Source organism: Rhinatrema bivittatum, unplaced genomic scaffold, assembly GCF_901001135.1.
Source record: "Rhinatrema bivittatum unplaced genomic scaffold, aRhiBiv1.1, whole genome shotgun sequence".
NCBI lineage: Eukaryota > Metazoa > Chordata > Amphibia > Gymnophiona > Rhinatrematidae > Rhinatrema > Rhinatrema bivittatum.
This window is the reverse complement of record NW_021820631.1, coordinates 120,056-140,988: the sequence shown is the minus strand read 5'-3', so window position 1 is coordinate 140,988 and position 20,933 is coordinate 120,056. Positions and strand designations below refer to the sequence as shown.

General features: G+C 40.4%; 1 protein-coding gene across 2 annotated transcripts in view; it reads right to left on the bottom strand.

Moving 5' to 3' along the window:
• LOC115081790 (ATP-binding cassette sub-family A member 5-like) overlaps nucleotides 1-20,933 on the bottom strand; it is a 230,039-nt gene that overhangs the window by 92,096 nt on the left and 117,010 nt on the right. For both annotated transcript variants that reach the window (XR_003853873.1, XM_029586163.1), the window contains exons 5-9: nucleotides 14,562-14,653; nucleotides 7,560-7,680; nucleotides 1,807-1,921; nucleotides 1,609-1,700; nucleotides 869-1,044 (exon numbers count right to left, since the gene is read on the bottom strand). Coding sequence is in view for 1 of the 2 variants with exons in the window: in XM_029586163.1 (XP_029442023.1) it covers nucleotides 869-1,044; nucleotides 1,609-1,700; nucleotides 1,807-1,921; nucleotides 7,560-7,680; nucleotides 14,562-14,653 (596 nt within the window). In the remaining variant the exon portion in view is untranslated. The remainder of the gene's footprint in view (nucleotides 1-868; nucleotides 1,045-1,608; nucleotides 1,701-1,806; nucleotides 1,922-7,559; nucleotides 7,681-14,561; nucleotides 14,654-20,933) is intronic.

Genomic DNA, 20,933 nt, shown 5'->3' with positions numbered 1-20,933 from the left:
GATATGAGAACTTTTTTTTTTTTTTTTACCAACTGACCTTATAAACCTACATGATCTATTAATTAAAATAGGTTGTTTAAAATTTTAAAATATGTTGGCTCATTTAATATTACAGTCTGCTTTTAAAGAATGGCAAAGCATAACACTGGTACTAATTGTTAACACGTTAAGAGTCAAAACTGTTTTGAACATAATCTATCTTAGTCCCTTAGAAGAAATGCTAAGGGACTGATGTACTAAGCTTCCCACAGACATCACATGAGAAAAACCTTATACAGAAGATAATTTTCAAAGGGATTTCTGTGGGTGAAACAGTTTTATTTGTAGAAATGGTCTTTTACAAATAGCCTTCCTGGTATGCAGGTAAATGTATGCACATATGGCATTTTCATCCATGTGTTTACCTATACTAAGAGAAGGCATTTCTGGGGGCAGGTTGGAGAGGGGTTTGCACTTATGCACACATCTTATTTATTTTGTTTTATATCCCATCCTTCTGTGAACACCCAGAATAGTTTACAAAAGGCACATAACTGCAAGCCACACAATGCATTTACAGAAGTATGTATGTCAAACTTCCCAAATAAATCTGCACAAAATTTGGCAGGTTTAATTGCATATGGATAGTTTTGATAGGATCATTTTCAAAAGGGAAAGTAAGCAGATACACAAACTATCTGTTTGAAAATTGGTGTAGCATATGTGTATGTCTGCCATCTAATTTATGCAGGTTTTTGTAAATTTACTACCATAATGCAAAGTCAAAGAAATATTTTTTATTTTGCAGACAATATCAATCCAAAACCAGTTAGAATAAGACTGACCAGTAATTGGTAATTAACTTTTCTAATGTGGGGAATCTGGTTACCGTGTTATGACTTCTTTTGTTTCACTCTGGCTCATTCCTTTGATGGTGCTATAAATCTCAAGATGTTCTTCCAGGGTGATTTCAGGCCAAAGTGAGTTTACCTGTGGACAGTATCCTACAAACTTGATGGCGTTGTTTTCTCTATGGCCTCCCAATAAGTTATCACCCATAAACACCTATGGGATGAAAAAATATTACTCAAGGTCAATGAAATTGAACTGATGCAATAAAATACTCTGCCCCAGCCTGATGGCCAACTGCACTGCCAACTGAGAGACCACCAGCTCAGAGAAAATAGGGAACAATAGGAAAACTATTGAATCTCAAGATTTAAAAATGTCTGATGAAAGGAAGAATGAAATAGAGGGGAGGATTAACAGAAGGACAAATATGATTGTTGTCATATATAGTAAAAGACCAGTAAAATATTACATCGTATTGATATACAATACAAGATCATGTACCTTAACCTAGAAAGCGACATACGCCAAGGATGATTCCTGGGCATTCTACTAATTAAGTACTAATGTTAATGAATGCAGAGGATACTGCTAATCAATTTGCACTAAACCTACGATCCTTGCAAAACTACTGTCCCTCTTGTTCAATTAATAAGAAAAAAGGAAAATGTTTGAAAATAGAGGAAAACAGCTGATCATCTACAAGATGAAAAAAGAATATATTTTTATCCAAAACACTGCAAATACTGTGAATACAACCTTTTCTTTTACATTACATACCTGTCCGGCACTTGGCTCTGTATCTCCTGCCAGTATGTTGATCAGGGTACTTTTCCCAGCTCCATTGGGTCCCAGCAATCCCAGAATTTCCCCTATGACAAGTCACACACAGCACATTACACGAGTCACTACTGAATCAAAAAACCACTTACTTCTGAAAAACAAGATTAGCTCAATGTAAAGTAATATAAATCTAACCTTTTCTTACACAAAATGAGATATTTTTAGTTGCAAATTTCTTTATTTTCCTCCCAAGAAAAGTTCTCTTTTCATCATATTCTTTAAGCAAATTGTTGATCAAAATTGGTGGTGTCTAGTAAAAGAAAAGAAAATGGTTACAAGCAGCTTAATAATTGAGAAATGACAACTTACCTGATAATTTCCTTTTCCTTAATATAGATAGATGTGTTCAGAACCAGTGGGTTATGCACCTCCTCTAGGAGATGGAGATGGAGCAAACTGACGACACAGTATATATATTCTTGCCTGTCAATATTCTCTTCAAAAGCAACTGTGGACAGACTAGCAAAAACTTGATTAAAAACAGATAACCATTTCAATACTCAGCCAACATGAAACACAGAGCTCTGACAAGAAATACATTAACAATAGTCTAGGGACTGGAGTCACACTTACCAGTAACTCCTGGAACACATGGTCACCCAGGAGGACTATAACACAAACATATGGCAGCCAAGGGTGGGAAGCTGAACCCATCTGTCTATATTAAGGTAAAGGAAATTATCAGGTAAGTAGTAATTTCTCATTTCCTAACACATAGACAGATGGGTTCAGGACCTGTGGGTTGTACCAAAGCTACTCCCGAATAGGGTGGGAAGCTGCCTGTGGTCCAGTCAAAACTGCCCGTGCAAAGGCTGTGTCCTCCCAAGCCTGCACATCCAGACGATAATACCTGGAAAAGGTGTGTAAGGAGGACCATGTCGCAGCTTGGCAAATGTCGATGGGAGACAACAATCTAACCTCCGTCCATTACACTGCATGATGCCTAGTGGAATGAGCCCTAACCTGAGTAGGCAACAGCTTTTCAGCGGCCATATATGCAGCCATGACTACCACCTTAATCCAGCAAGCTATTGTAGCCTGCAAAGCCAGCTCTTCCTGTTTACCTCCACCATGCAGGACAAGCAGGCGATCTATCTTTCGGAAAGGCTTAGAAACCTCCAGATACGCCAAGACATTTATTTTGTTTATTTATTTAGTGTTTTTATTATACCGGCATTCATGACAGGTATCACATTATGCCAGTTTACATTTAACAAGGGGTGAAAAACACAGAGAAATACAAAAAAAACTTTAACATGTGCATGGTTAGAAATATTGCAGTTACAATAAAACAGGGAAGTGCACAACTGGGAGCAGAAGAGAAAGTAACAGAAGAAGTTTAACTGAGAGCAAATTATTTACAATGTTGTAGAATTAATGTAGTGAAGGAGATTGTTAAAAGTGTGTTGGTGACATGTGTCTTGACATCCAAGGGACGCAACAGAGAATATTCCTCCACATCTCTTTCTTTATCCAGAGACAGCAAGGAAATGGACTGAATCATGTGAAAATCTGAGATCACTTTAGGCAAATAAGAAGGAACAGTACACAGTTGAATTGCTCCTGGAGTCACCCGAAGGAACGGTTCCCGACAAGACAAAGTCTGTAGCTCAGAAATTCGACACGCAGAATATATCACCACCAGAAACACCATTTTCAAGTTTAGTAAGCACAAGGAAAGAGAGCACATTGGTCAAAACGCGGGATCCTCCAAAAAGTCCAAAACCAGATTAAGACTCCATAAGTGTAATGGTAACTGCAAAGGATGGATGAAGATGTTTCACTCCCCTCAAGAAACAGGTCACATCAGGATGAGATAATAAGGATTCACCATTCACCTGACCCCTGAAACAGTGCAGTAGCCAGACCAAAAGGCAACGCCCGAAACTGATAATGGCACCACAACACCATGAAACGCAGAAAACGTTGGTGCTCCACTTGAATGGGAATATGGAGGTACGCCTCAGACAGATCCAAGGAGGTCAGAAATTGCCCCGACTGCATGGCTATTATCAATGAATGCAAAGTTTGTATGTGAAAATGAGTCATCCACAAATTACAGTTGATCCCTTTGAGATCCAGGATGAGATGAAAGGTGCCCTTCTTCTTGGGCACAACAAAATAAATGGAATATCGCCCTGTATTTTCTTGAGACGTGGGTACTGGAATCACTGCCCTCAGACTCAGGAGCCTTAACTGAATAGATGTCACTGCCTGCTACTTTTTCAGGGAGTGGCAGGAAGACATCATGAACACATCCCGAGGAACACTACAAACCTCCAGCGCATATCCTTCTTGTATCACTTCCAGGACCTACTGATCCGATGTGATCTTGACCCATCTCTGATAAGAGAGAGAAAGTTGTTCCCCTATCTCCTGTTCCTGGGGGAGGGTTGGCAATCCTTCATTGGGAGGCTCAGAGGTCACACTATCAGAATTCATGCCCCATCTGGGCTATCTGGGATGAAAGAACTGAGACCTTTCTAAAGGACGAGTCCTCTGGAAGGTCGCTCCTTTATAGGGTTGAAAATACCTGGGTGCTCGAGCATGACCTCTCATGGTAAAGGAGTGCAGTATCTGCTTCTTATTCTCCAGCAACCGGGAATTCACCCCACTTACTGCCATTTTCACCAACTCGCTTCCAAATAAGAGCGAGCCTTCAAAGGACAATTTCGTAAGGTTAGCCTTAGAGGTCGCATCGGCCGACCAATTTCTCAGCCATAACTGACACCAGGCTGCTATTATCAAAGCTATCCCTCTTTCTGAAATGTGAAAGGAGCATGTTCAGGCGGAGCCTTAGGCATGGACAGAAGCAGACACAAGAAACTTCGGAGACCAGGACAGGATCTGCCAAAAAGGCGGCAGCTGGATCCATAACTGCCCTGGAATTCACTCCTGAGAGAGAAGTAGACAAGAGCAAGCCACCAGGGAACAACAAGAAGCTATCTGCAAAGTCATTGCCACTGCTTCAAATGCTTGTTTAAGGATGGTCTCAGTCTTCCTACCATGAACATCCTTCAAGGCTGCTTTTCCCTCTACATGGATAGTCATTAATTTGGAGACTGCATAAACAAGTGCATCCACCTTCGGAAAACGTAAATGCTCTCACACCACAGGATCCAAGGGGTATAGGCCTTTCAAAAACTGGCCCCCTTTGAAATTAGACTCCGGAGCGCCACCTCTCAAGATCAATCAATTCTTGAATGGCCTCCATGACAGGGAAACACATGAGGCTTTACACAAGGAGACCAAAATGGAATTTTTCTTTGGCTCTGAATTGGAATCCGTCCCAGGCACTCCCAGCATTTTCAAAATCTGGAAAATCAGAGCTGGTAGCTTATCTCTATGAAAAAATTGCAACATAGTCCTACACAGTTCCAGTCCCAGAGGAATTTCCCCATCCTCCAGGGAGTCAGGATCAGCCTCGTCCTCTGTCGTATCCCAATCCCTATATGGAAGTCCTACTACTGATCTAGGTGTATTCCGGCGCTTAACAGCAGTAACAGGCTGTGACTCTGCTCTGGCAAGACTGAGCTGGGCTGAGGACTGCGCCTGAAGAAAGGATTGCAACCCTTGAAAAAATTCTACCCAAGAAAAGGCAGAAGGATTCAAACCAGGAGGCATCTGTGCTGTGCCCACTGAGCTACCTTCCCCCACTGACGAACCAGTTAAAGGATTTCCAAGATCAGGCACTCCTCCTAACAAGTCTTTACCCAGGCCCTCATCAGGCTGGGAAGAACCAGGTTTAGTAAAATCAGAAGAAAATAAATCTCCCTGAGCCTCCACACAGCACTGGCACAAGTTAGAGGGCACGTCTGGCTGAGATGCCAGAGTATAACAGGCAACACATAGGGAAATGCACTTAGATTTCTTAGCTATAGGCGCCATTCTTTTTTTTTATTATTATTTTTATTTTCTTATGTAACCAAAAATTAGGCGTCTAAAATTGTAGGTGTCCAAAACCTAGGCATCCCAAAGATAAGCGCCCAAGTAACGTGTCTAAACTAACCGCATGGCTTAAGCGTGCATCTATTACGGAAGCTGGTCAACCTGGATGCCCACACCGATGCCCACCTAAACATCCAAAACTGGATGCACAATCTTGATGCACAAACAGACGCATTACCTGAAATGACGCTCCTGAAGAGGACAGCTGAACGCACAGGCAAAGTGAACAAAACACCACCACAGCCTACCACACGGCACACAGGAGAAAAGCCTCAGACCGGGGCCCTAGGCAATAAAAGCTGCTCAACTCGCCAGGCTGCCTACATCTCTTAAACCTTCCTCAGATTGGGGTGAATGTCAGAACAGCGCACCAAGCACGGAGCCGGGAAAGGAGGAAGCCCTACACAAAAATCCTCCTTATGTGTCTCTGAATTTATATTAGAGATATATATATATATATATATATTTTTTTTTTTTTTAAATCTTAGCTGAGATCAGCCTTTCCCGGCTGAGTACAGACGATCTCCAACTGCAGGAGGAGAGAGCATATGCCATCACTGCCATGCTCGGCTTCCTGCACCAGCTGCCCAAGCTGCTAAGTACATGCCAGCTGAAAAACCAGCTACCGGACCAAGGTACTCATCTGAGGGACAATGAAAATCACCTTAGGAATTCTCAACTGGAGGAAGGACCATTTGGTATCACTGCAGGAGAGATGGGCAAATTAATTTTTCTTCTGTTTCTCCTTTCAAAATCTAAAGCAAAACACAGTAGTCAAATGCACATTCACCATTTGCTGGAAACGGAGAATACTGGCAGGTTGATGTCACTGCAGGAGTATATATATACACTGTGACGTCAGTTTGTTCTCTCTATCTGCTAGTAGAGGTGCACAACCCACTGTTCCTGAACCCATCTGTCTATGTGCTAGGAAATAAGCTACTGATAAAAGAAAAAGACACAACAGTCACATTCTAAGTCACTTATCTACCAACATAAGTTAAATTCAAGTTACCTTTCTCATTTGAAAATATACATTCTCTAATACCTTTAGAACATTTCAAAACATTCAGAGTGTGAGAGTTTTTTCATTTGTCTTCCTTAATGCTGTCCAATAGCATCATAGTCAGAATTTGTACCTAAGGCTTCACTACTATCACAATCACATTTTTAGTGTTTTTTTTCTGGTTTTGATTTTAAATGGTTTGAGTTAAATTATATGGTCTCCTTTTAAATAAATTGGAGAGAGTGTAAACAGTCCTCCCAACAGAGCTTGAGAGGCAGAGGGCCTCTTACACTGCATACCCCTTGGGAGGGAGTTAGGCCTGGAAATGGAGATAAGGACTTTTTGATTCACCTAAGCAGAATTTGTGAACCTTATGTCTATAAAACTTAAAATGAGAGAGTGAGTGCATTCAAAATGAATGCCCTGAAATCAAACCTTAACTTGGTAGCTGAATTTGAGTTTCCTCCTTTTATATTTACTATACAGAAGATCCTATGTAATGAAGACAGTAATAGGGCCAGGCTCTTGTTCTGAATATAAATGTATTCTTCCTAAGCAGGTAACAATTTGTAAAAAATGCAGTCAGATCCTTAATAAAGAGATTTCTTTTATATACAGTGAGTTTGATCTATCCAGGATTTTCCAATAGATAAAAAGTAAAGAAAGATTTTGAGATGCCAGGTTCAATATCCTGCTCAGACATTATCTTCTGTATGTGCTGAAGTGTACTGGTAAGACACAAGACTGCTTCAATAAAACATACAGTAAAGGAATATCATCTCTGGGACTTTCTAAACTGTTAGAACAGAGTAAACCCTTCAAACAAGCTTAGATCACAGTTGCCACTGCGTGTGTGACTGTGAGCAACTCCTGCTGGTGTAAGTACAATCAGTTCCTATACAAAGTCTCTCTCACATGTGAATGATAGGATTACCTCACTGCAGCTCTCACTGGTCATCATTTCTCTGACTTTTGCCCTTTCAGCTTGCACATCCTCATCCTCACCACTTGACACTTCTGAAAATCTCAAAACTTTGGTATCTTTGGTACGAGCACTAACAATGAAAGAAAAACAGTTTTCACTCTTTGTTAATCTCAGCAAATGAATTAGCTGTAAGAAACAACATGGCTTTGGAAGATCTTTCCCATCTAAACAACTCATTTCTGACTTATTGTGAATTACTATTTAGTTACATGCAGAAACCCAATAATGAAACTCTGCGAGGAACTTGCAAACCCTGCAAACTCATTTTCAAAGGAAAATTCTCCACCCAGTTTTCCTTTGAAAATGTGGCCAGCAGGGGAATGTGGATAACTTTTGTTTCCACATATTTTACTCCTTGAAGTAGGAGCAAAGTACAGGTGTAAAAGTAAATGAGGAGATTTCCTCGCCCCTTTATTCATGGAGGTAAGAGTACGTACGCTATGTACATTGCGCATATTTTTACCTGTACTGGGGAGGAGGAAATATTCAAACCATGTCTTTACATAGGTAAACGTGTTTATCTGTATAAAATCTTTTTATTATTGCTCCCAGCATATTTTTTCAAAACAACACATCTCAACTGTGTATATACAGCAACAGGAAGTCCCTCTAGTACAGCATCTGCACACCTGTTTGCTATTAGAATATAGATTGAGAATATTTATCCTTCAATTTGTTAAACCGCCTTTCTCAAAGGCTCAAAGTGGGTTCATTACATAAAAGTAATTATAATATTATAAACAAAAATGATAATTAAAATAAACATTTAAATAGAAAAACATCAAGACATAACAAAATACCAACATAAAACTATAGAACATAAGCCACAACTTACAATTTAAATACAATCATACATAATTGACATCAATACATAATATATGTTGCAAGAAAAATTAAGTCACAAAACCAAATAGATCACAATATAAGTTAAACCTGATAACCAAGCAATAATTTGCAACATAAAATATAAAATAAATACTTCAATTAGGACTTCATGTGACAACAGTTGACTGTAGAATGCCTCAGGAACGAGTGGCCTAATGTCTGGAGAGGTGAATATAGGATGATGATAGTGAAAGCGGGAAAACTGCCTATGCCAATCCCCTTCCCCTTGGATTAAGCCTTCAGGTGCTGGTAGCCAACAAGGCAAGAGGACCAATGGAAGCCCCCAAAACAAGCAAGGTGCTAGAAGTCTGGAACAGAGCAGGAAGCTGGAGTACACCAGGAAACTAGGAAAATGAAAGAGATCAAGCAGGAATGCTAAAGGCATAAACTGGGTAAATGTATCATCGGTATATGCTAGAGATATAAAGTTCCTGGATGGAATAAATGACATTTTTATGGAGCAATTGGTTCAGAAACCGACAAGAGAGGGAGCAATTTTAGATCTAATTCTCAGTGGAGCACAGAATTTGGTGAGAGAGGTAACGGTGGTGGGGCCACTTGGCAATAGTGATCATAATATGATCAAATTTGAATTAATGACTGGAAGGGGGACAGTAAGCAAATCCACGGCTCTCGTGCTAAACTTTCAAAAGGGAAACTTTGATAAAATGAGAAAAATTGTTAGAAAAAACTGAAAGGAGCAGCTACAAAGGTAAAAAGTGTGCAAGAGGCCTGGTCATTGTTAAAAAATACCATCCTTGAAGCACAGGCCAGATGTATTCCACACATTAAAAAAGGTGGAAAGAAGGAAAAACGATTACCGACATGGTTAAAAGGGGAGGTGAAAGAAGCTATTCTAGCCAAAAGATCTTTATTCAAAAATTGGAAGAAGGATCCAACAGAAGAAAATAGAATAATGCATAACCGTTGGCAAGTTAAATGTAAGACATTGATAAAACAAGCTAAGAAAGAATTTAAAAAGAAGATGGCCGTAGAGGCAAAAACTCACAGTAAAAACTTTTAAAAATATATCTGAAGCAGAAAGCCTGTGAGGGAGTCAGTTGGACTGTTAGATGATCGAGGGGTTAAAGGGGCACATAGAGAAGATAAGGCCATCTCAGAAAGATTAAATGATTTCTTTGCTTCGGTGTTTACTGAAGAGGATGTTGGGGAGGTACCCATAATGGAAAAGGTTTTCATGGGTAGTGATTCAGATAGACTGAACCAAATCACGGTGAACCTAGAAGATATGGTAGGCCTGATTGACAAACTGAAGAGTAGTAAATCACCTGGACCGGATGGTATACACTCCAGAGTTCTGAAGAAACTAAAAAATGAAATTTCAGACCTATTAGTAAAAATTTGTAACCTTTCATTAAAATCATCCATTGTACCTGAAGACTGGAGGATAGCAAATGTAACCCCAATATTTAAAAAAAGGGCTCAGGGGCGATCCTGGAAACTATAGACCGGTTAGCCTGACTTCAGTGCCAGGAAAAATAGTGGAAAGTGCTCTAAACGTCAAAATCACAGAACATATAGAAAGACATGTTTTGGGACCCTTACTTTTCAATATATTTATAAATGATCTGGAAAGAAATATGACGAGTGAGGTAATCATATTTGCAGATGATACAAAATTGTTCAGAGTAGTTAAATCACAAGCAGATTGTGATAAATTGCAGGAAGACCTTGTGAGACTGGAAAATTGGGCATCAAAATGGCAGATGAAATTTAATATGGATAAGTGCAAGGTGATGCATATAAGGAAAAATAACCTATGCTATAGTTACACAATGTTAGGTTCCATATTACCGTAGGTGCTACCACCCAAGAAAGAGATCTAGGCATCATAGTGAATAACACATTGAAATTGTCGGTTCAGTGTGCTGCGGCAGTCAAAAAAGCAAACAGGATGTTGGGAATTATTAGAAAGGGAATGGTGAATAAAACAGAAAATGTCATAATGCCTCTGTATCGCTCCATGGTGAGACCGCACCTTGAATACTGTGTACAATTTTGATCGCCACATCTCAAAAAAGATATAATTGCGATGGAGAAAGTACAGAGAAGGGTGACCAAAATGATAAGGGGAATGGAACAGCTCCCCTTTAAGGAAAGACTAAAGAGGTTAGGACTTTTCAGCTTGGAGAAAAGACAGCTGAAGGGGGATATGATAAAGGTGTTTAAAATCATAAGAGGTCTAGAAAGGGTAGATGTGAATCTGTTATTTACTCTTTCAGATAATAGAAAGACTAGGGGGCATTCCATGAAGTTAGCATGTGGCACATTTAAAACTAATCGGAGAAAGTTCTTTTTCACTCAACGCACAATTAAACTCTGGAATTTGTTGCCAGAGGATGTGGTTAGTGCAGTTAGTATAGCTGTGTTTAAAAAAGGATTGGATAAGTTCTTGGAGGAGAAGTCCATTACCTGCTATTAATTAAGTTGACTTAGAAAATAGCCACTGCTATTACTAGCAACAGTAACATGGAATAGACTTAGTTTTTTGGTACTTGCCAGGTTCTTATGGCCTGGATTGGCCACTGTTGGAAACAGGATGCTAGGCTCGATGGACCCTTGGTCTGACCCAGTATGGCATGTTCTTATGTTCAAACAAGTCTTTTGGATACAGGTAACAAACACGGAGCCTCAGTTCAAGGACCAGGAAAGTAGGGTTAAGTTCTGGCAGCTGACTGACAAAACTGCCTGAGTATAAATACAAGTCTATGCAGGAAACAAAGTGTTTGCTTTAGAGGAGTGAGGGCATAGGGCTGGGAAGACTGGATAGATAGATCCAGTGGCTTATAGTGCCACTTGCAGGCCAGAGGTGAATTCAGCAATGAATCTTTACACTTCATTTACTGGTCCTCATAGTTTTCTCACTTTAAGTAACTCAAGCTTGAGATAAGTAATGCTCTTATTCTGTTTGAGGCAACTTTCAACTTATTTTATTTACTGGATTCTTCTAAGTGTCCTTTTTATTCAACACAGAAAAGGGTTAATTATGAACATATCCATCATATTACAGTGGAAAGGTCTACGGTTCTTTCTCTGTGGAAGATGATATATATGAAATAGGATAATTTCATAAGAACATAAGAAATTACCATGCTGGGTCAGACCAAGGGTCCATCAAGCCCATCATCCTGTTTCCAACAGAAGCCAAACCAGGCCACAAGACCTGGAAAGTACCCAAATATTAAGAAAATCCCATGGTACTGATGCCAGTAATAGCAGAGGCCATTTTCCCTAAGTCAACTTGATTAATAGCAGTTAATGGACTTCTCACCAATAACTTATCCAAACCTATTTTAAACCCAGCTACACTAACTGCGCTAACCACATCCTCTGGCAACAAATTCCAGAGCTTAATTGTGCGCTGAGTGAAAAAGAATTTTCTCCGATTAGTCTTTAATGTGCTACTTGCTAACTTTATGGAGTGCCCCCTAGTCCTTCTATTATCTGAAAGTGTAAATAACTGATTCACATCTACTCGTTCAAGACCTCTCATGATTTTAAAGACCTCTATCATATCCCCCCTCAGCTGTCTCTTCTCCAAGCTGAACAGCCCTAACCTCTTCAACGTTTCCTCATAGGGGAGCTGTTCCTTCCCCTTTATCGTTTTGGTCACCCTTCTCTGTACCTTCTCCATCACAACTATATCTTTTTTGAGATGCGGTGACCAGAATTGTACATAGTATTCAAGGTGCAGTCTCACCATGGAGCGATACAGAGGCATTATGACATTTTCCGTTCTATTAACCATTCCCTTCCTAATAATTCCTAACATTGGGGTAGATTTTATAACATGCATGCGCAGCCTACATGTGCGTGCGCTAACCGGTGCGCACACATTATAAAATCTAGGGTCGGCGCGCACAAGGGTGTGCACAATTGTGCACGCCAAGCCGTGCTGCCTTCCTCCGTTCCCTTCCCCCTATCATGACCTTCCCACCCCTTCCCCTAACTGCGTGTAAGTCCCGGGGCTTTACGCGCATCGCCAGGCCTTTTAAAAATAGGCCCAGCGTGCGCGTAACCTTTTGAAAATCCGGCCCATTCTGTTTGCTTTTTTGACTGCTGAAGGACACTGAGCTGATGATTTCAAAGTATTATCCACTGTGATGCCTAGATCTTTTTCCTGGGTGGTAGATCCTAATATGGAATCTAACATCGTGTAACTACACTAAGGGTTATTTTTCGCTATATGCAACACCTTGCACTTGTCCACATTAAATTTCATCTGCCATTTGGATGCCCATTCTTCCAGTCTTGCAAGGTCCTCCTGCAATGTATCACAATTCGCTTGTGATTTAACAACTCTGAATAATTTTGTATCATCTGCAAATTTGATAACCTCACTCGTCGTATTCCTTTCCAGATCATTTATATATATATATTGAAAAGCATCGGTCCAAGTACAGATCCCCGAGGCACTCCACTGTTTATCCTTTACCACAGAGAAAATTAACCATTTAATCTTACTCTCTGTTTCCTGTTTTTTAACCAGTTTGTAATCCACGAAAAGACATCACCTCCTATCCCATGACTTTTTAGTTTTCTTAGAAACCTCTCATGAGGGACTTTGTCAAATGCCTTCTAAAAATCCAAATACACTACATCTACTAGTTCACCTTTATCCACATGTTTATTAACCCCTTCAAAAAAATGAAGCAGATTTGTGAGGCAAGATTCCCTTCGGTAAATCCATATTGACTGTGTTCCATTAAACCATGTCTTTCCATATGATCTGTGATTTTTATAATAGTTTCTACTATTTTTCCTGGCACTGAAGTCAGGCTCACTGGTCTATAGTTTCCCAGATAGCCCCTGGAGCCCTTTTTAAATATTGGGGTTACGTTGGCCCCCCTCCAGTCTTCAGGTGCAATGGATGATTTTAATGATAGGTTACAAATGTTAACTAACAGATCTGAAATTTCATTTTTGAGTTCCTTCAGAACCCTAGGATACATATCATCTGGTCCAGGTTATTTGCTACTCTTTAGTTTGTCAATCTGGCCTACTACATTTTCCATGTTCACAGTGATTTGGGGTTCAGTTCATCAGATTCATCACCCTTGAAAACCATCTCCGGAACTGGTATCTCCCCAACATCCTCATTAGTAAACCCAGAAGCAAAGAATTAATTTAGTCTTTCTGCAATGGCCTTATCTTCCCTAAGAGCCCCTTAGGAGGCTCTTAGTATATTCAGACAACTGAAAGATTTATTGTCTATCCACTGATATATTATAATGCAAAGAGACACCTCGCCAACTCTGTTCATAATTAATTGCAAACTAAAAGTAAAACAGCTGATTCTGATTTCATGTGTGTAAAAGTGAGAGATTTAAACTCCTAATTTTTCCTCTCCTTTTAGTATAAGTTTACACCTGTGTTGTTTGGCTCTCAGTCTGAGGATAATACTCATTAACTCTGGTATTATGCTACCTCCCAGTCAGCTGTAAAGCTACTAGACCCATGAGCCATATTTTAAAATAGGGTTTACATACTTTATGCCTCTGGGAAAAATCTTTTTGAGAAACATCCCACAAGGTGAATATAATTTAAGTTATATTTGCCTCTACCCAAAAAACATGTGGTATGTCTCTGCACTATATTTAAGGCATGCACCAGATTCTTGCAAGTCCTGCCTTTTTTGGGGCCCAGCAGTTTCTTCCTGCTCTTTTGGGCTTCCAGCTCAGTCAAAATCAGCCCACTGAGCTCTGCATCATGAGCTTTCATTCACAACTATGAGGGTTTTTCCCATATTTTAAATCCCCTTGACTCTGCCGAGCCATCGCTGCAATAGTCCACAGTTGTGAGGGTCACAAATCAAGGCTCCTTCTGAACCCAACAAATGTGAACCTGAAGTCTGGCCATTAGCTGTCACCAATGTGTGATGACTGGGACTCCTTCACCTCCCCCAAGGCCTATGAATGCTGTCACTGTAGTATCTCCAGCCTAGTCTGTGATGCAGTCTTCTGCATGACAGTGCACAGCAGTAAGCCACTGAGCCAACCTTACTAGCCTTGCTTTTTAAGATTCTAATTTTTAGTCTTCACTAACCTGAAAAATGGATCTCTTCTTAAAGATTTTCCGCCATTCTTCATCTCAAGATATCGCAAGAGACAAAGCAAGACAGCACAGTGCACATACGGCTGAGAAGAAGAAGAGGGCACAGCTCATTAGGACCATGGCAGACCATCAGGCCAATTTACAAGAAAACCACATACTACAAAGCCATTATCTTGCTACATTTAAAAACAGAGAGGTCTATAATCAACAGCCCAGTAAGTGGTAACGTTACCCAGATAACCTTACAAGGATATTCAGTGGTACTTAGCTGGATAAGGCTGCTGCTGAATATACTCATCTAAAGTTACTCCAGTCACTTTAGAATAGCGTATTCTCAGGCCAGGCTTACTTGGCTGAATATTGGTGCTACCTAGAAAACTTCTAGCCATGCACCTGAATGCCACCACCTTTTCTCTTTTTATCCATGCACTTGGATAATGACTTACCTGGGTAAAATGTATCCACTTTGGTGGGGCAGGAAATTTAAATTTTGTGGTTTGTCCTGATAACTCAAAAGGTTACTTGGACAAACACTTGATTATCAACCTCATAGGGCTTATCAAATACAATTGTTTTCTATAGGAACAGAAGGGGGAAATATTCTTTTCTGAATAATAAAAAATTGGTTCTTACCTGCTAATTTTCTTTCCTTGAGTCCTACCAGACCAGTCCAGATTGATGGAATTTAAGGCACTGTGCCACCAGCAGTCTCTCAGTAAAAATGTAACAAAGACAACTAATTACACTCTAATGAGCAGAAGGAAAGAATCAAACATTGATAAACCCAAATCCAAGCCCAACATCTCTCCACTGATGAGTAACTAACGTCAGACTTTTACACAGAAAAACCATATATATGGTACACACAATAAGAGCAATCTTCAGAAAAGAATTGGATGTGATTTTGGATTGCTCTGGTAGGACTTAAGGAAAGAAATTAGCTGGTAAGAACCAATTTTTCCTTTCTCTTCATCCCCCAAACCAGTCCAGATGGATAGAAGGTACCTAAGCCACATTAAACTAGGAGGGAACCTGCAAGAACTGCTTGTAAAATGTCCACTCCAAAAACCACAGGACCTAGAGCATGGACATCCAATCTGTAATGCTTGGAGAAAGTGTGATGTGAAAACTCAAGTGGCCACCCTACAAATATATTTTGCTATGACCAACTGACATTCCCCTTGAGTTCTAGTGGAATAAGCCTTAAGATCCTATGCAATCTCCAATTCCTTGCCAATATATGTTAACTCAATGATCTCCGTAATCCACTTAGCTATAGAGCCTTAGGAGTCTTTTCTCCTTTGGAGCGACCAATGAATAACTCAAAAAGGTGGTCTGATTCCCTAAAACAATTTGTGACCTCTACATATTTCAGGAGAATCCTACACACATCCAAAACATGCAGCTCCTGTTTATATATGCTACTACAGTCGCATTGTCTGACAGCACTCTCACCACTTGACTGCTGGCCAAAGGCAGAAAGGGCAGCAAGGCTCTTCTGATCAACCTTGTTTCCAAGTGATTGATGGACTAGGATAACTCCAACTGAGTCCATCAACCTTAAACCATCTTCCCTTGACACACTGCTCCCCAGCCACTCAATCTTGCATCTGTAGTCTCTGTCACTCAATCCAGAATCTCCAACTAGATTCCTTTGGATAAATTGCTGTGTGACAGCCACCAGTAAAAACTCAATCTTGTCTCCTGCGGAAGGGACAACATGACTTATTAATCCTATGACTGGGAATCCCATCATGAAAGAAGAGCTCACTGCAATAGCCATGAGCCATCGCCCATGGAACCAGATCTAATGTGGATGCCATAGACCTTAACACTTGAAGTTAATCCCATGCTCTGGGAAAAGGCTTCCACAGTAACTGAATATGACTCTAATGTTTCAGGCTTCTTTCCATTGTAAGAAACACTTTTTCCATGTTAATCTTGAACTGGCTACCCACATATTCCAGGTTATGAGATGGATCCAACTTGCTTTTAGCAAAACAGACAACCCAACCTAGACTTTACAAAAGGCAAATCATCCTGTGAACTGAGCAATGACAAGCGACCTCCATCTTCACCCGAATCAACCAATAGTCCAAGTAAGGAGTCATCATGATTGCCACTCTGCAAAGGTCCACTGCCATGACCATCATGCCCTTGGAAAATGTTCATTGCCAGCCCAAAGAGAAGTTCCTGAAACTAGAAATGTCCTCCTAGTACTGCAAACCTAAGTGTCGTTGATGATCTCTCCAAATATGAATGTGAGGATAAGCCTCCAAAAGAAACAATGCCAGATACTCTCCTTTTCTGACCACTGCAATAAGAGACCAAAGAATATTCATGTGGAAATGAGATACTTTTAAGGTGTGTTCACCTTTTGTAGATTCAAAATGGGATGAGAGGTGCCTTCCTTCTTAAGCACCACAAAATATATGGAATAATGACTCTGACCTCTCTCCTCTTCTGGAACTGGAATTACCTCAGTTAAAAGGAGAAGACATTCAACGTGGATATCACTGTTTCCCTTTATTCCTGAGAGCCACACAGAGAGACCATGCATGACTTGACTACTAGATGAGTAAAATCTAAGCATGGAAAGACACATTGGTCAGTTGAAATCTTGGCACACTCCTTGAAATAAAGGGATAACTTCCCCCTGATTTGCACATCTGAGGAATGGACTAATTGACCTTCATTGAGAACCCTTAAGCCCTCCTGCAATGGACCCCACACTCTTCCAAGAATTTCTGTGGGCTCCATGAAAGAGCTGGGACTAGGTTGCATACTGAAGAATTCTTACTTCGATGATAGCACCTGACCTCTCAAAACTTTTGTCTACTGGAGAAAGATTTTCAATTTTCCTTAGGCTTAACCTGAGTCAACTTAAGAGGCTTTAAATCTCTTAAGAACTTGACCAGCTTTTCCAAATATTAGCCAAAAAGTAACTTCCCTCTAAAGGGAAGACTACTAAGCTGGGATTTGAACTTTACATCCACTGCCCAGTTGTGTAACAAAAGCAGCTGTCTAACTGAAAATGCTAAGAAATGTCCGTTTAGAATCTTTATTATGGAGACTAGTTCATCTGAAAAAATAAGTCTCCATAATAAAGATTCTAAACTGACATTTCTTGGCATCTATTCTATTGTGTTGTCCCCACGGCTTTTTTAGATCTCCTACCCTCTTGTTTTATTAACCCATAACTGAAAATGCTGACAGCATATTTCTAGCTGCATGCGATGCAAATAATACAGTGCATCAGCAATAAAAGTCAAACCTGCCTCTAGGTGCTCCGCCTCCTTTTCCTCAGACTGCCACAGGAATTTGCTATACCCAGCATAAACACGCTCGAACTATGACACTGCTACAAACAGCTGCCCAGAGTGCCAACGCTGACACCTCAAATATTCTCTTGAGGTAAATATATATCTTCCAATCCTAAGTCTTTAAGAGCTCCACAGCCTTCCACTGGGATGGTAGTCTTGTTAGTAACCGCTGAGACCAAGGCATCTACCTTTGGAACCTTCAACATTTCCAAAGTCTCTTCCAGGAGTGGGTATAATTTTGCCATGGCCCTACTGACCTTTAGATCAGCCTCTAGCATCCTATTTCATGATATAAGATGCCTTAGCTGTCTGATAAAAATGGAAGGTCTTAGGAAGGCCCTTAAGGCCCTCTAAAAAGGGGTCCTCACCTTCCTCTTCCTTCTGTACTCTTTTTTCCTTTATTCCTAGCTCTGTCAGAGCCTGAGTAATCATAAACACTAAGTTGTCCAGAACTGGAAATTCCCCTTCCTTCAGAGGGTCCTTCTCTAGCTCTCTGTCCCCTAGTGATTCCTCAGGAGTCTTCTCCGGCAATTGCCCCTCTGAAGCCACTGAATCCCAATCCAAATTGGGGATCAGGCAAAATTTTGCTCTTCTTCGGATGGAGGAAATTACTGGACCCCAGGAAAGGTCCCTTTCATACCTAAACCAGAGGTTTTTTCCTAATCAAAAATACTTTATGCATTAAAAGCACAAATTCAGGGGAAATATTCACCTATAACCTGGTCCAAGGAGACCTCCTTTCTCCAAATTCTAAGGTGCAGGTCCCTCCACCATGGGGGACAAATTTGGAGGATCTGAGCAGGTCTCTCCCAAACCAACAGAGCCTGAAGCAGGATATAGCTGCTGCTTCTTCATAGAATCTCTTTTGGGCTCTGTGGTTAGGTGACAGACTCCCAAGACATTCTCCCTGCCATCCACAGATGCCTGGCATAAATCCGAGGTGTAAAATCTTTCCCAGATGATCCCAAAATGGAAGGCAGAGTTTCCCGTGCTCTGCGGGAGATGCCATGTGAAAGGCATGGCACAGCAACACACAAACCTGCTCTGGAGCGGATTCCCTCTCTCAGCCAGAAAACCTCAATCCCAAACAGATCACACTACAGGTCACACTGGTGCTGATCCCCTGCTTACAGGCCTCTTCCTACAGGCAGCCCCATTTTTTTAAAACTTCTTAAAGGGACCAAGCCAAAAAGAAAACTATACACTTTCCTTGCTGAAGTCTTCACTCAAGAGGTCAGGAATGGATCCTATTCAAGGAGGGAGAAGAGGACAGGGACTGAGGGAGCTAGTACCACTGGCTATCAGACCATCTTCACTGGATGAGTACAAGCCTGGCACTGACCTCCTGCTCAATCCTACAAAACCAGAGGGACGGACTTCACGACTTAACACCCCTGGAATCAATTTTCCTTCACCAAACAGTCCAATTGCAGGATGGACTCCCCTACCATCTGCTGGAGACAGAATACTGAAAAACTGCAGGTGGCACAGTGCCTTAAGTACCGTTTGTCTGGACTAGTCTGGTGGATGAATACAAAGCTATTTAGTAATTTTATCATGAAAATTGTCTTATTTACTTAAAAGATGCTTCAACACTTCACAAAAGTGATATTTCTCATTGAAATCTAATTACATCTCTGAAAGAAGACTCTAAAATGTAATAAATGTTAACCAAGTTCAGTAAAATCCTCTTAATGTGACAGAAATGATCTCACATACACTCCTTCAATGTAAAAACTGTAAAATGATATTGAGCAGTTAATGAGCATATCATCGAAAGGTAAGCACAATTATTTTAGCAAGACAGGAGAGTCTCATGGGACTCCATTTCCACACTGCTCATAGAAGATAAAATATTTTCCATTCCCACATCTTGATTGCAAATTGTGAGTTCAGTAACTTGGACAGTGAGACCCTCTTAAAGGAATAAGACTATGTACTAGTAGGTGATGGAACATCATTCAAGCCATAAATACGATCAGTGTGCTAAGACACATTATACTCTGCTGCTTACTATAAACATGTATTGGTAGTAAAGAACTACATCCTGTATCCAGTGCACTGCAGAAACTGTTACTCCTTCTGTGCTCTGACAAAATGCTGACATCTAACAATCTACAACATTGATTTTCTTTGTAAAGCAAACAGCTTTTGCAGTTTTAAATGGCAATAATCACTCCTAGTCAGGCACCAATGCCATCACTGGATTATTGACTCATTCAGCTATGGCAGGGGTGAGCAAACCTTTTGAGCCATGGCCCCTCCTTCCATCCATACAATTTGTTGGCCCACCCACCCACCCAAAATTGGGTTACATTGTATATATATGTATGTCTGTATATGTCAAAGTCTCGCATCAACAATCAGTTGTTGATTGTTTGCCAAACAGCAGGCAATCACACTGCCAATCAGAAGCTCAAAATTCCGGTTTTGATTCTCTTCAGGTTATCGAGAGGAGCAATCAGATACACACAAACACAAAGACAGACAGATATCACACCACATCCAGACAGGCACCTCACAGTAATAGAAGCACAAACTCCTTCCACTGCCAGACACATTTTGAACTAACACAAAAACCTGCATAAAAGACACTCAAAATCTATAAAGCAAACTTATAACATAACAGTAGTAACATCAAGAACTCAAACAACAAGAACCCTGCCTGTGAAAAAGCAACACTGTGCTAGAATTCAAATACACCACCGACTGGGGAAATAAAACAAACCCAATTGTTGCTATAGATCCCTACACAGACACTAGATACTAGCAGAATCTCTCACCTTGGCAACACACACAGAGCAGAGACAGACCCTCACCAAATACAGAATAAAGGATCACAAATTAGGACCAGCAATATGCACATAAAAATTGAAATTGAAACCCTAAAATGCCAAACTATATCTATAGTGTAACAATGGAAAATCGGTACCACCATTCCTTATAAAACAATAAAATCAAGAAACATAAAACATTATTATAATAGTAGAAGCATACTAATAAAAGAATAAATATTTCAAAACTACTGGCAAATAGAACA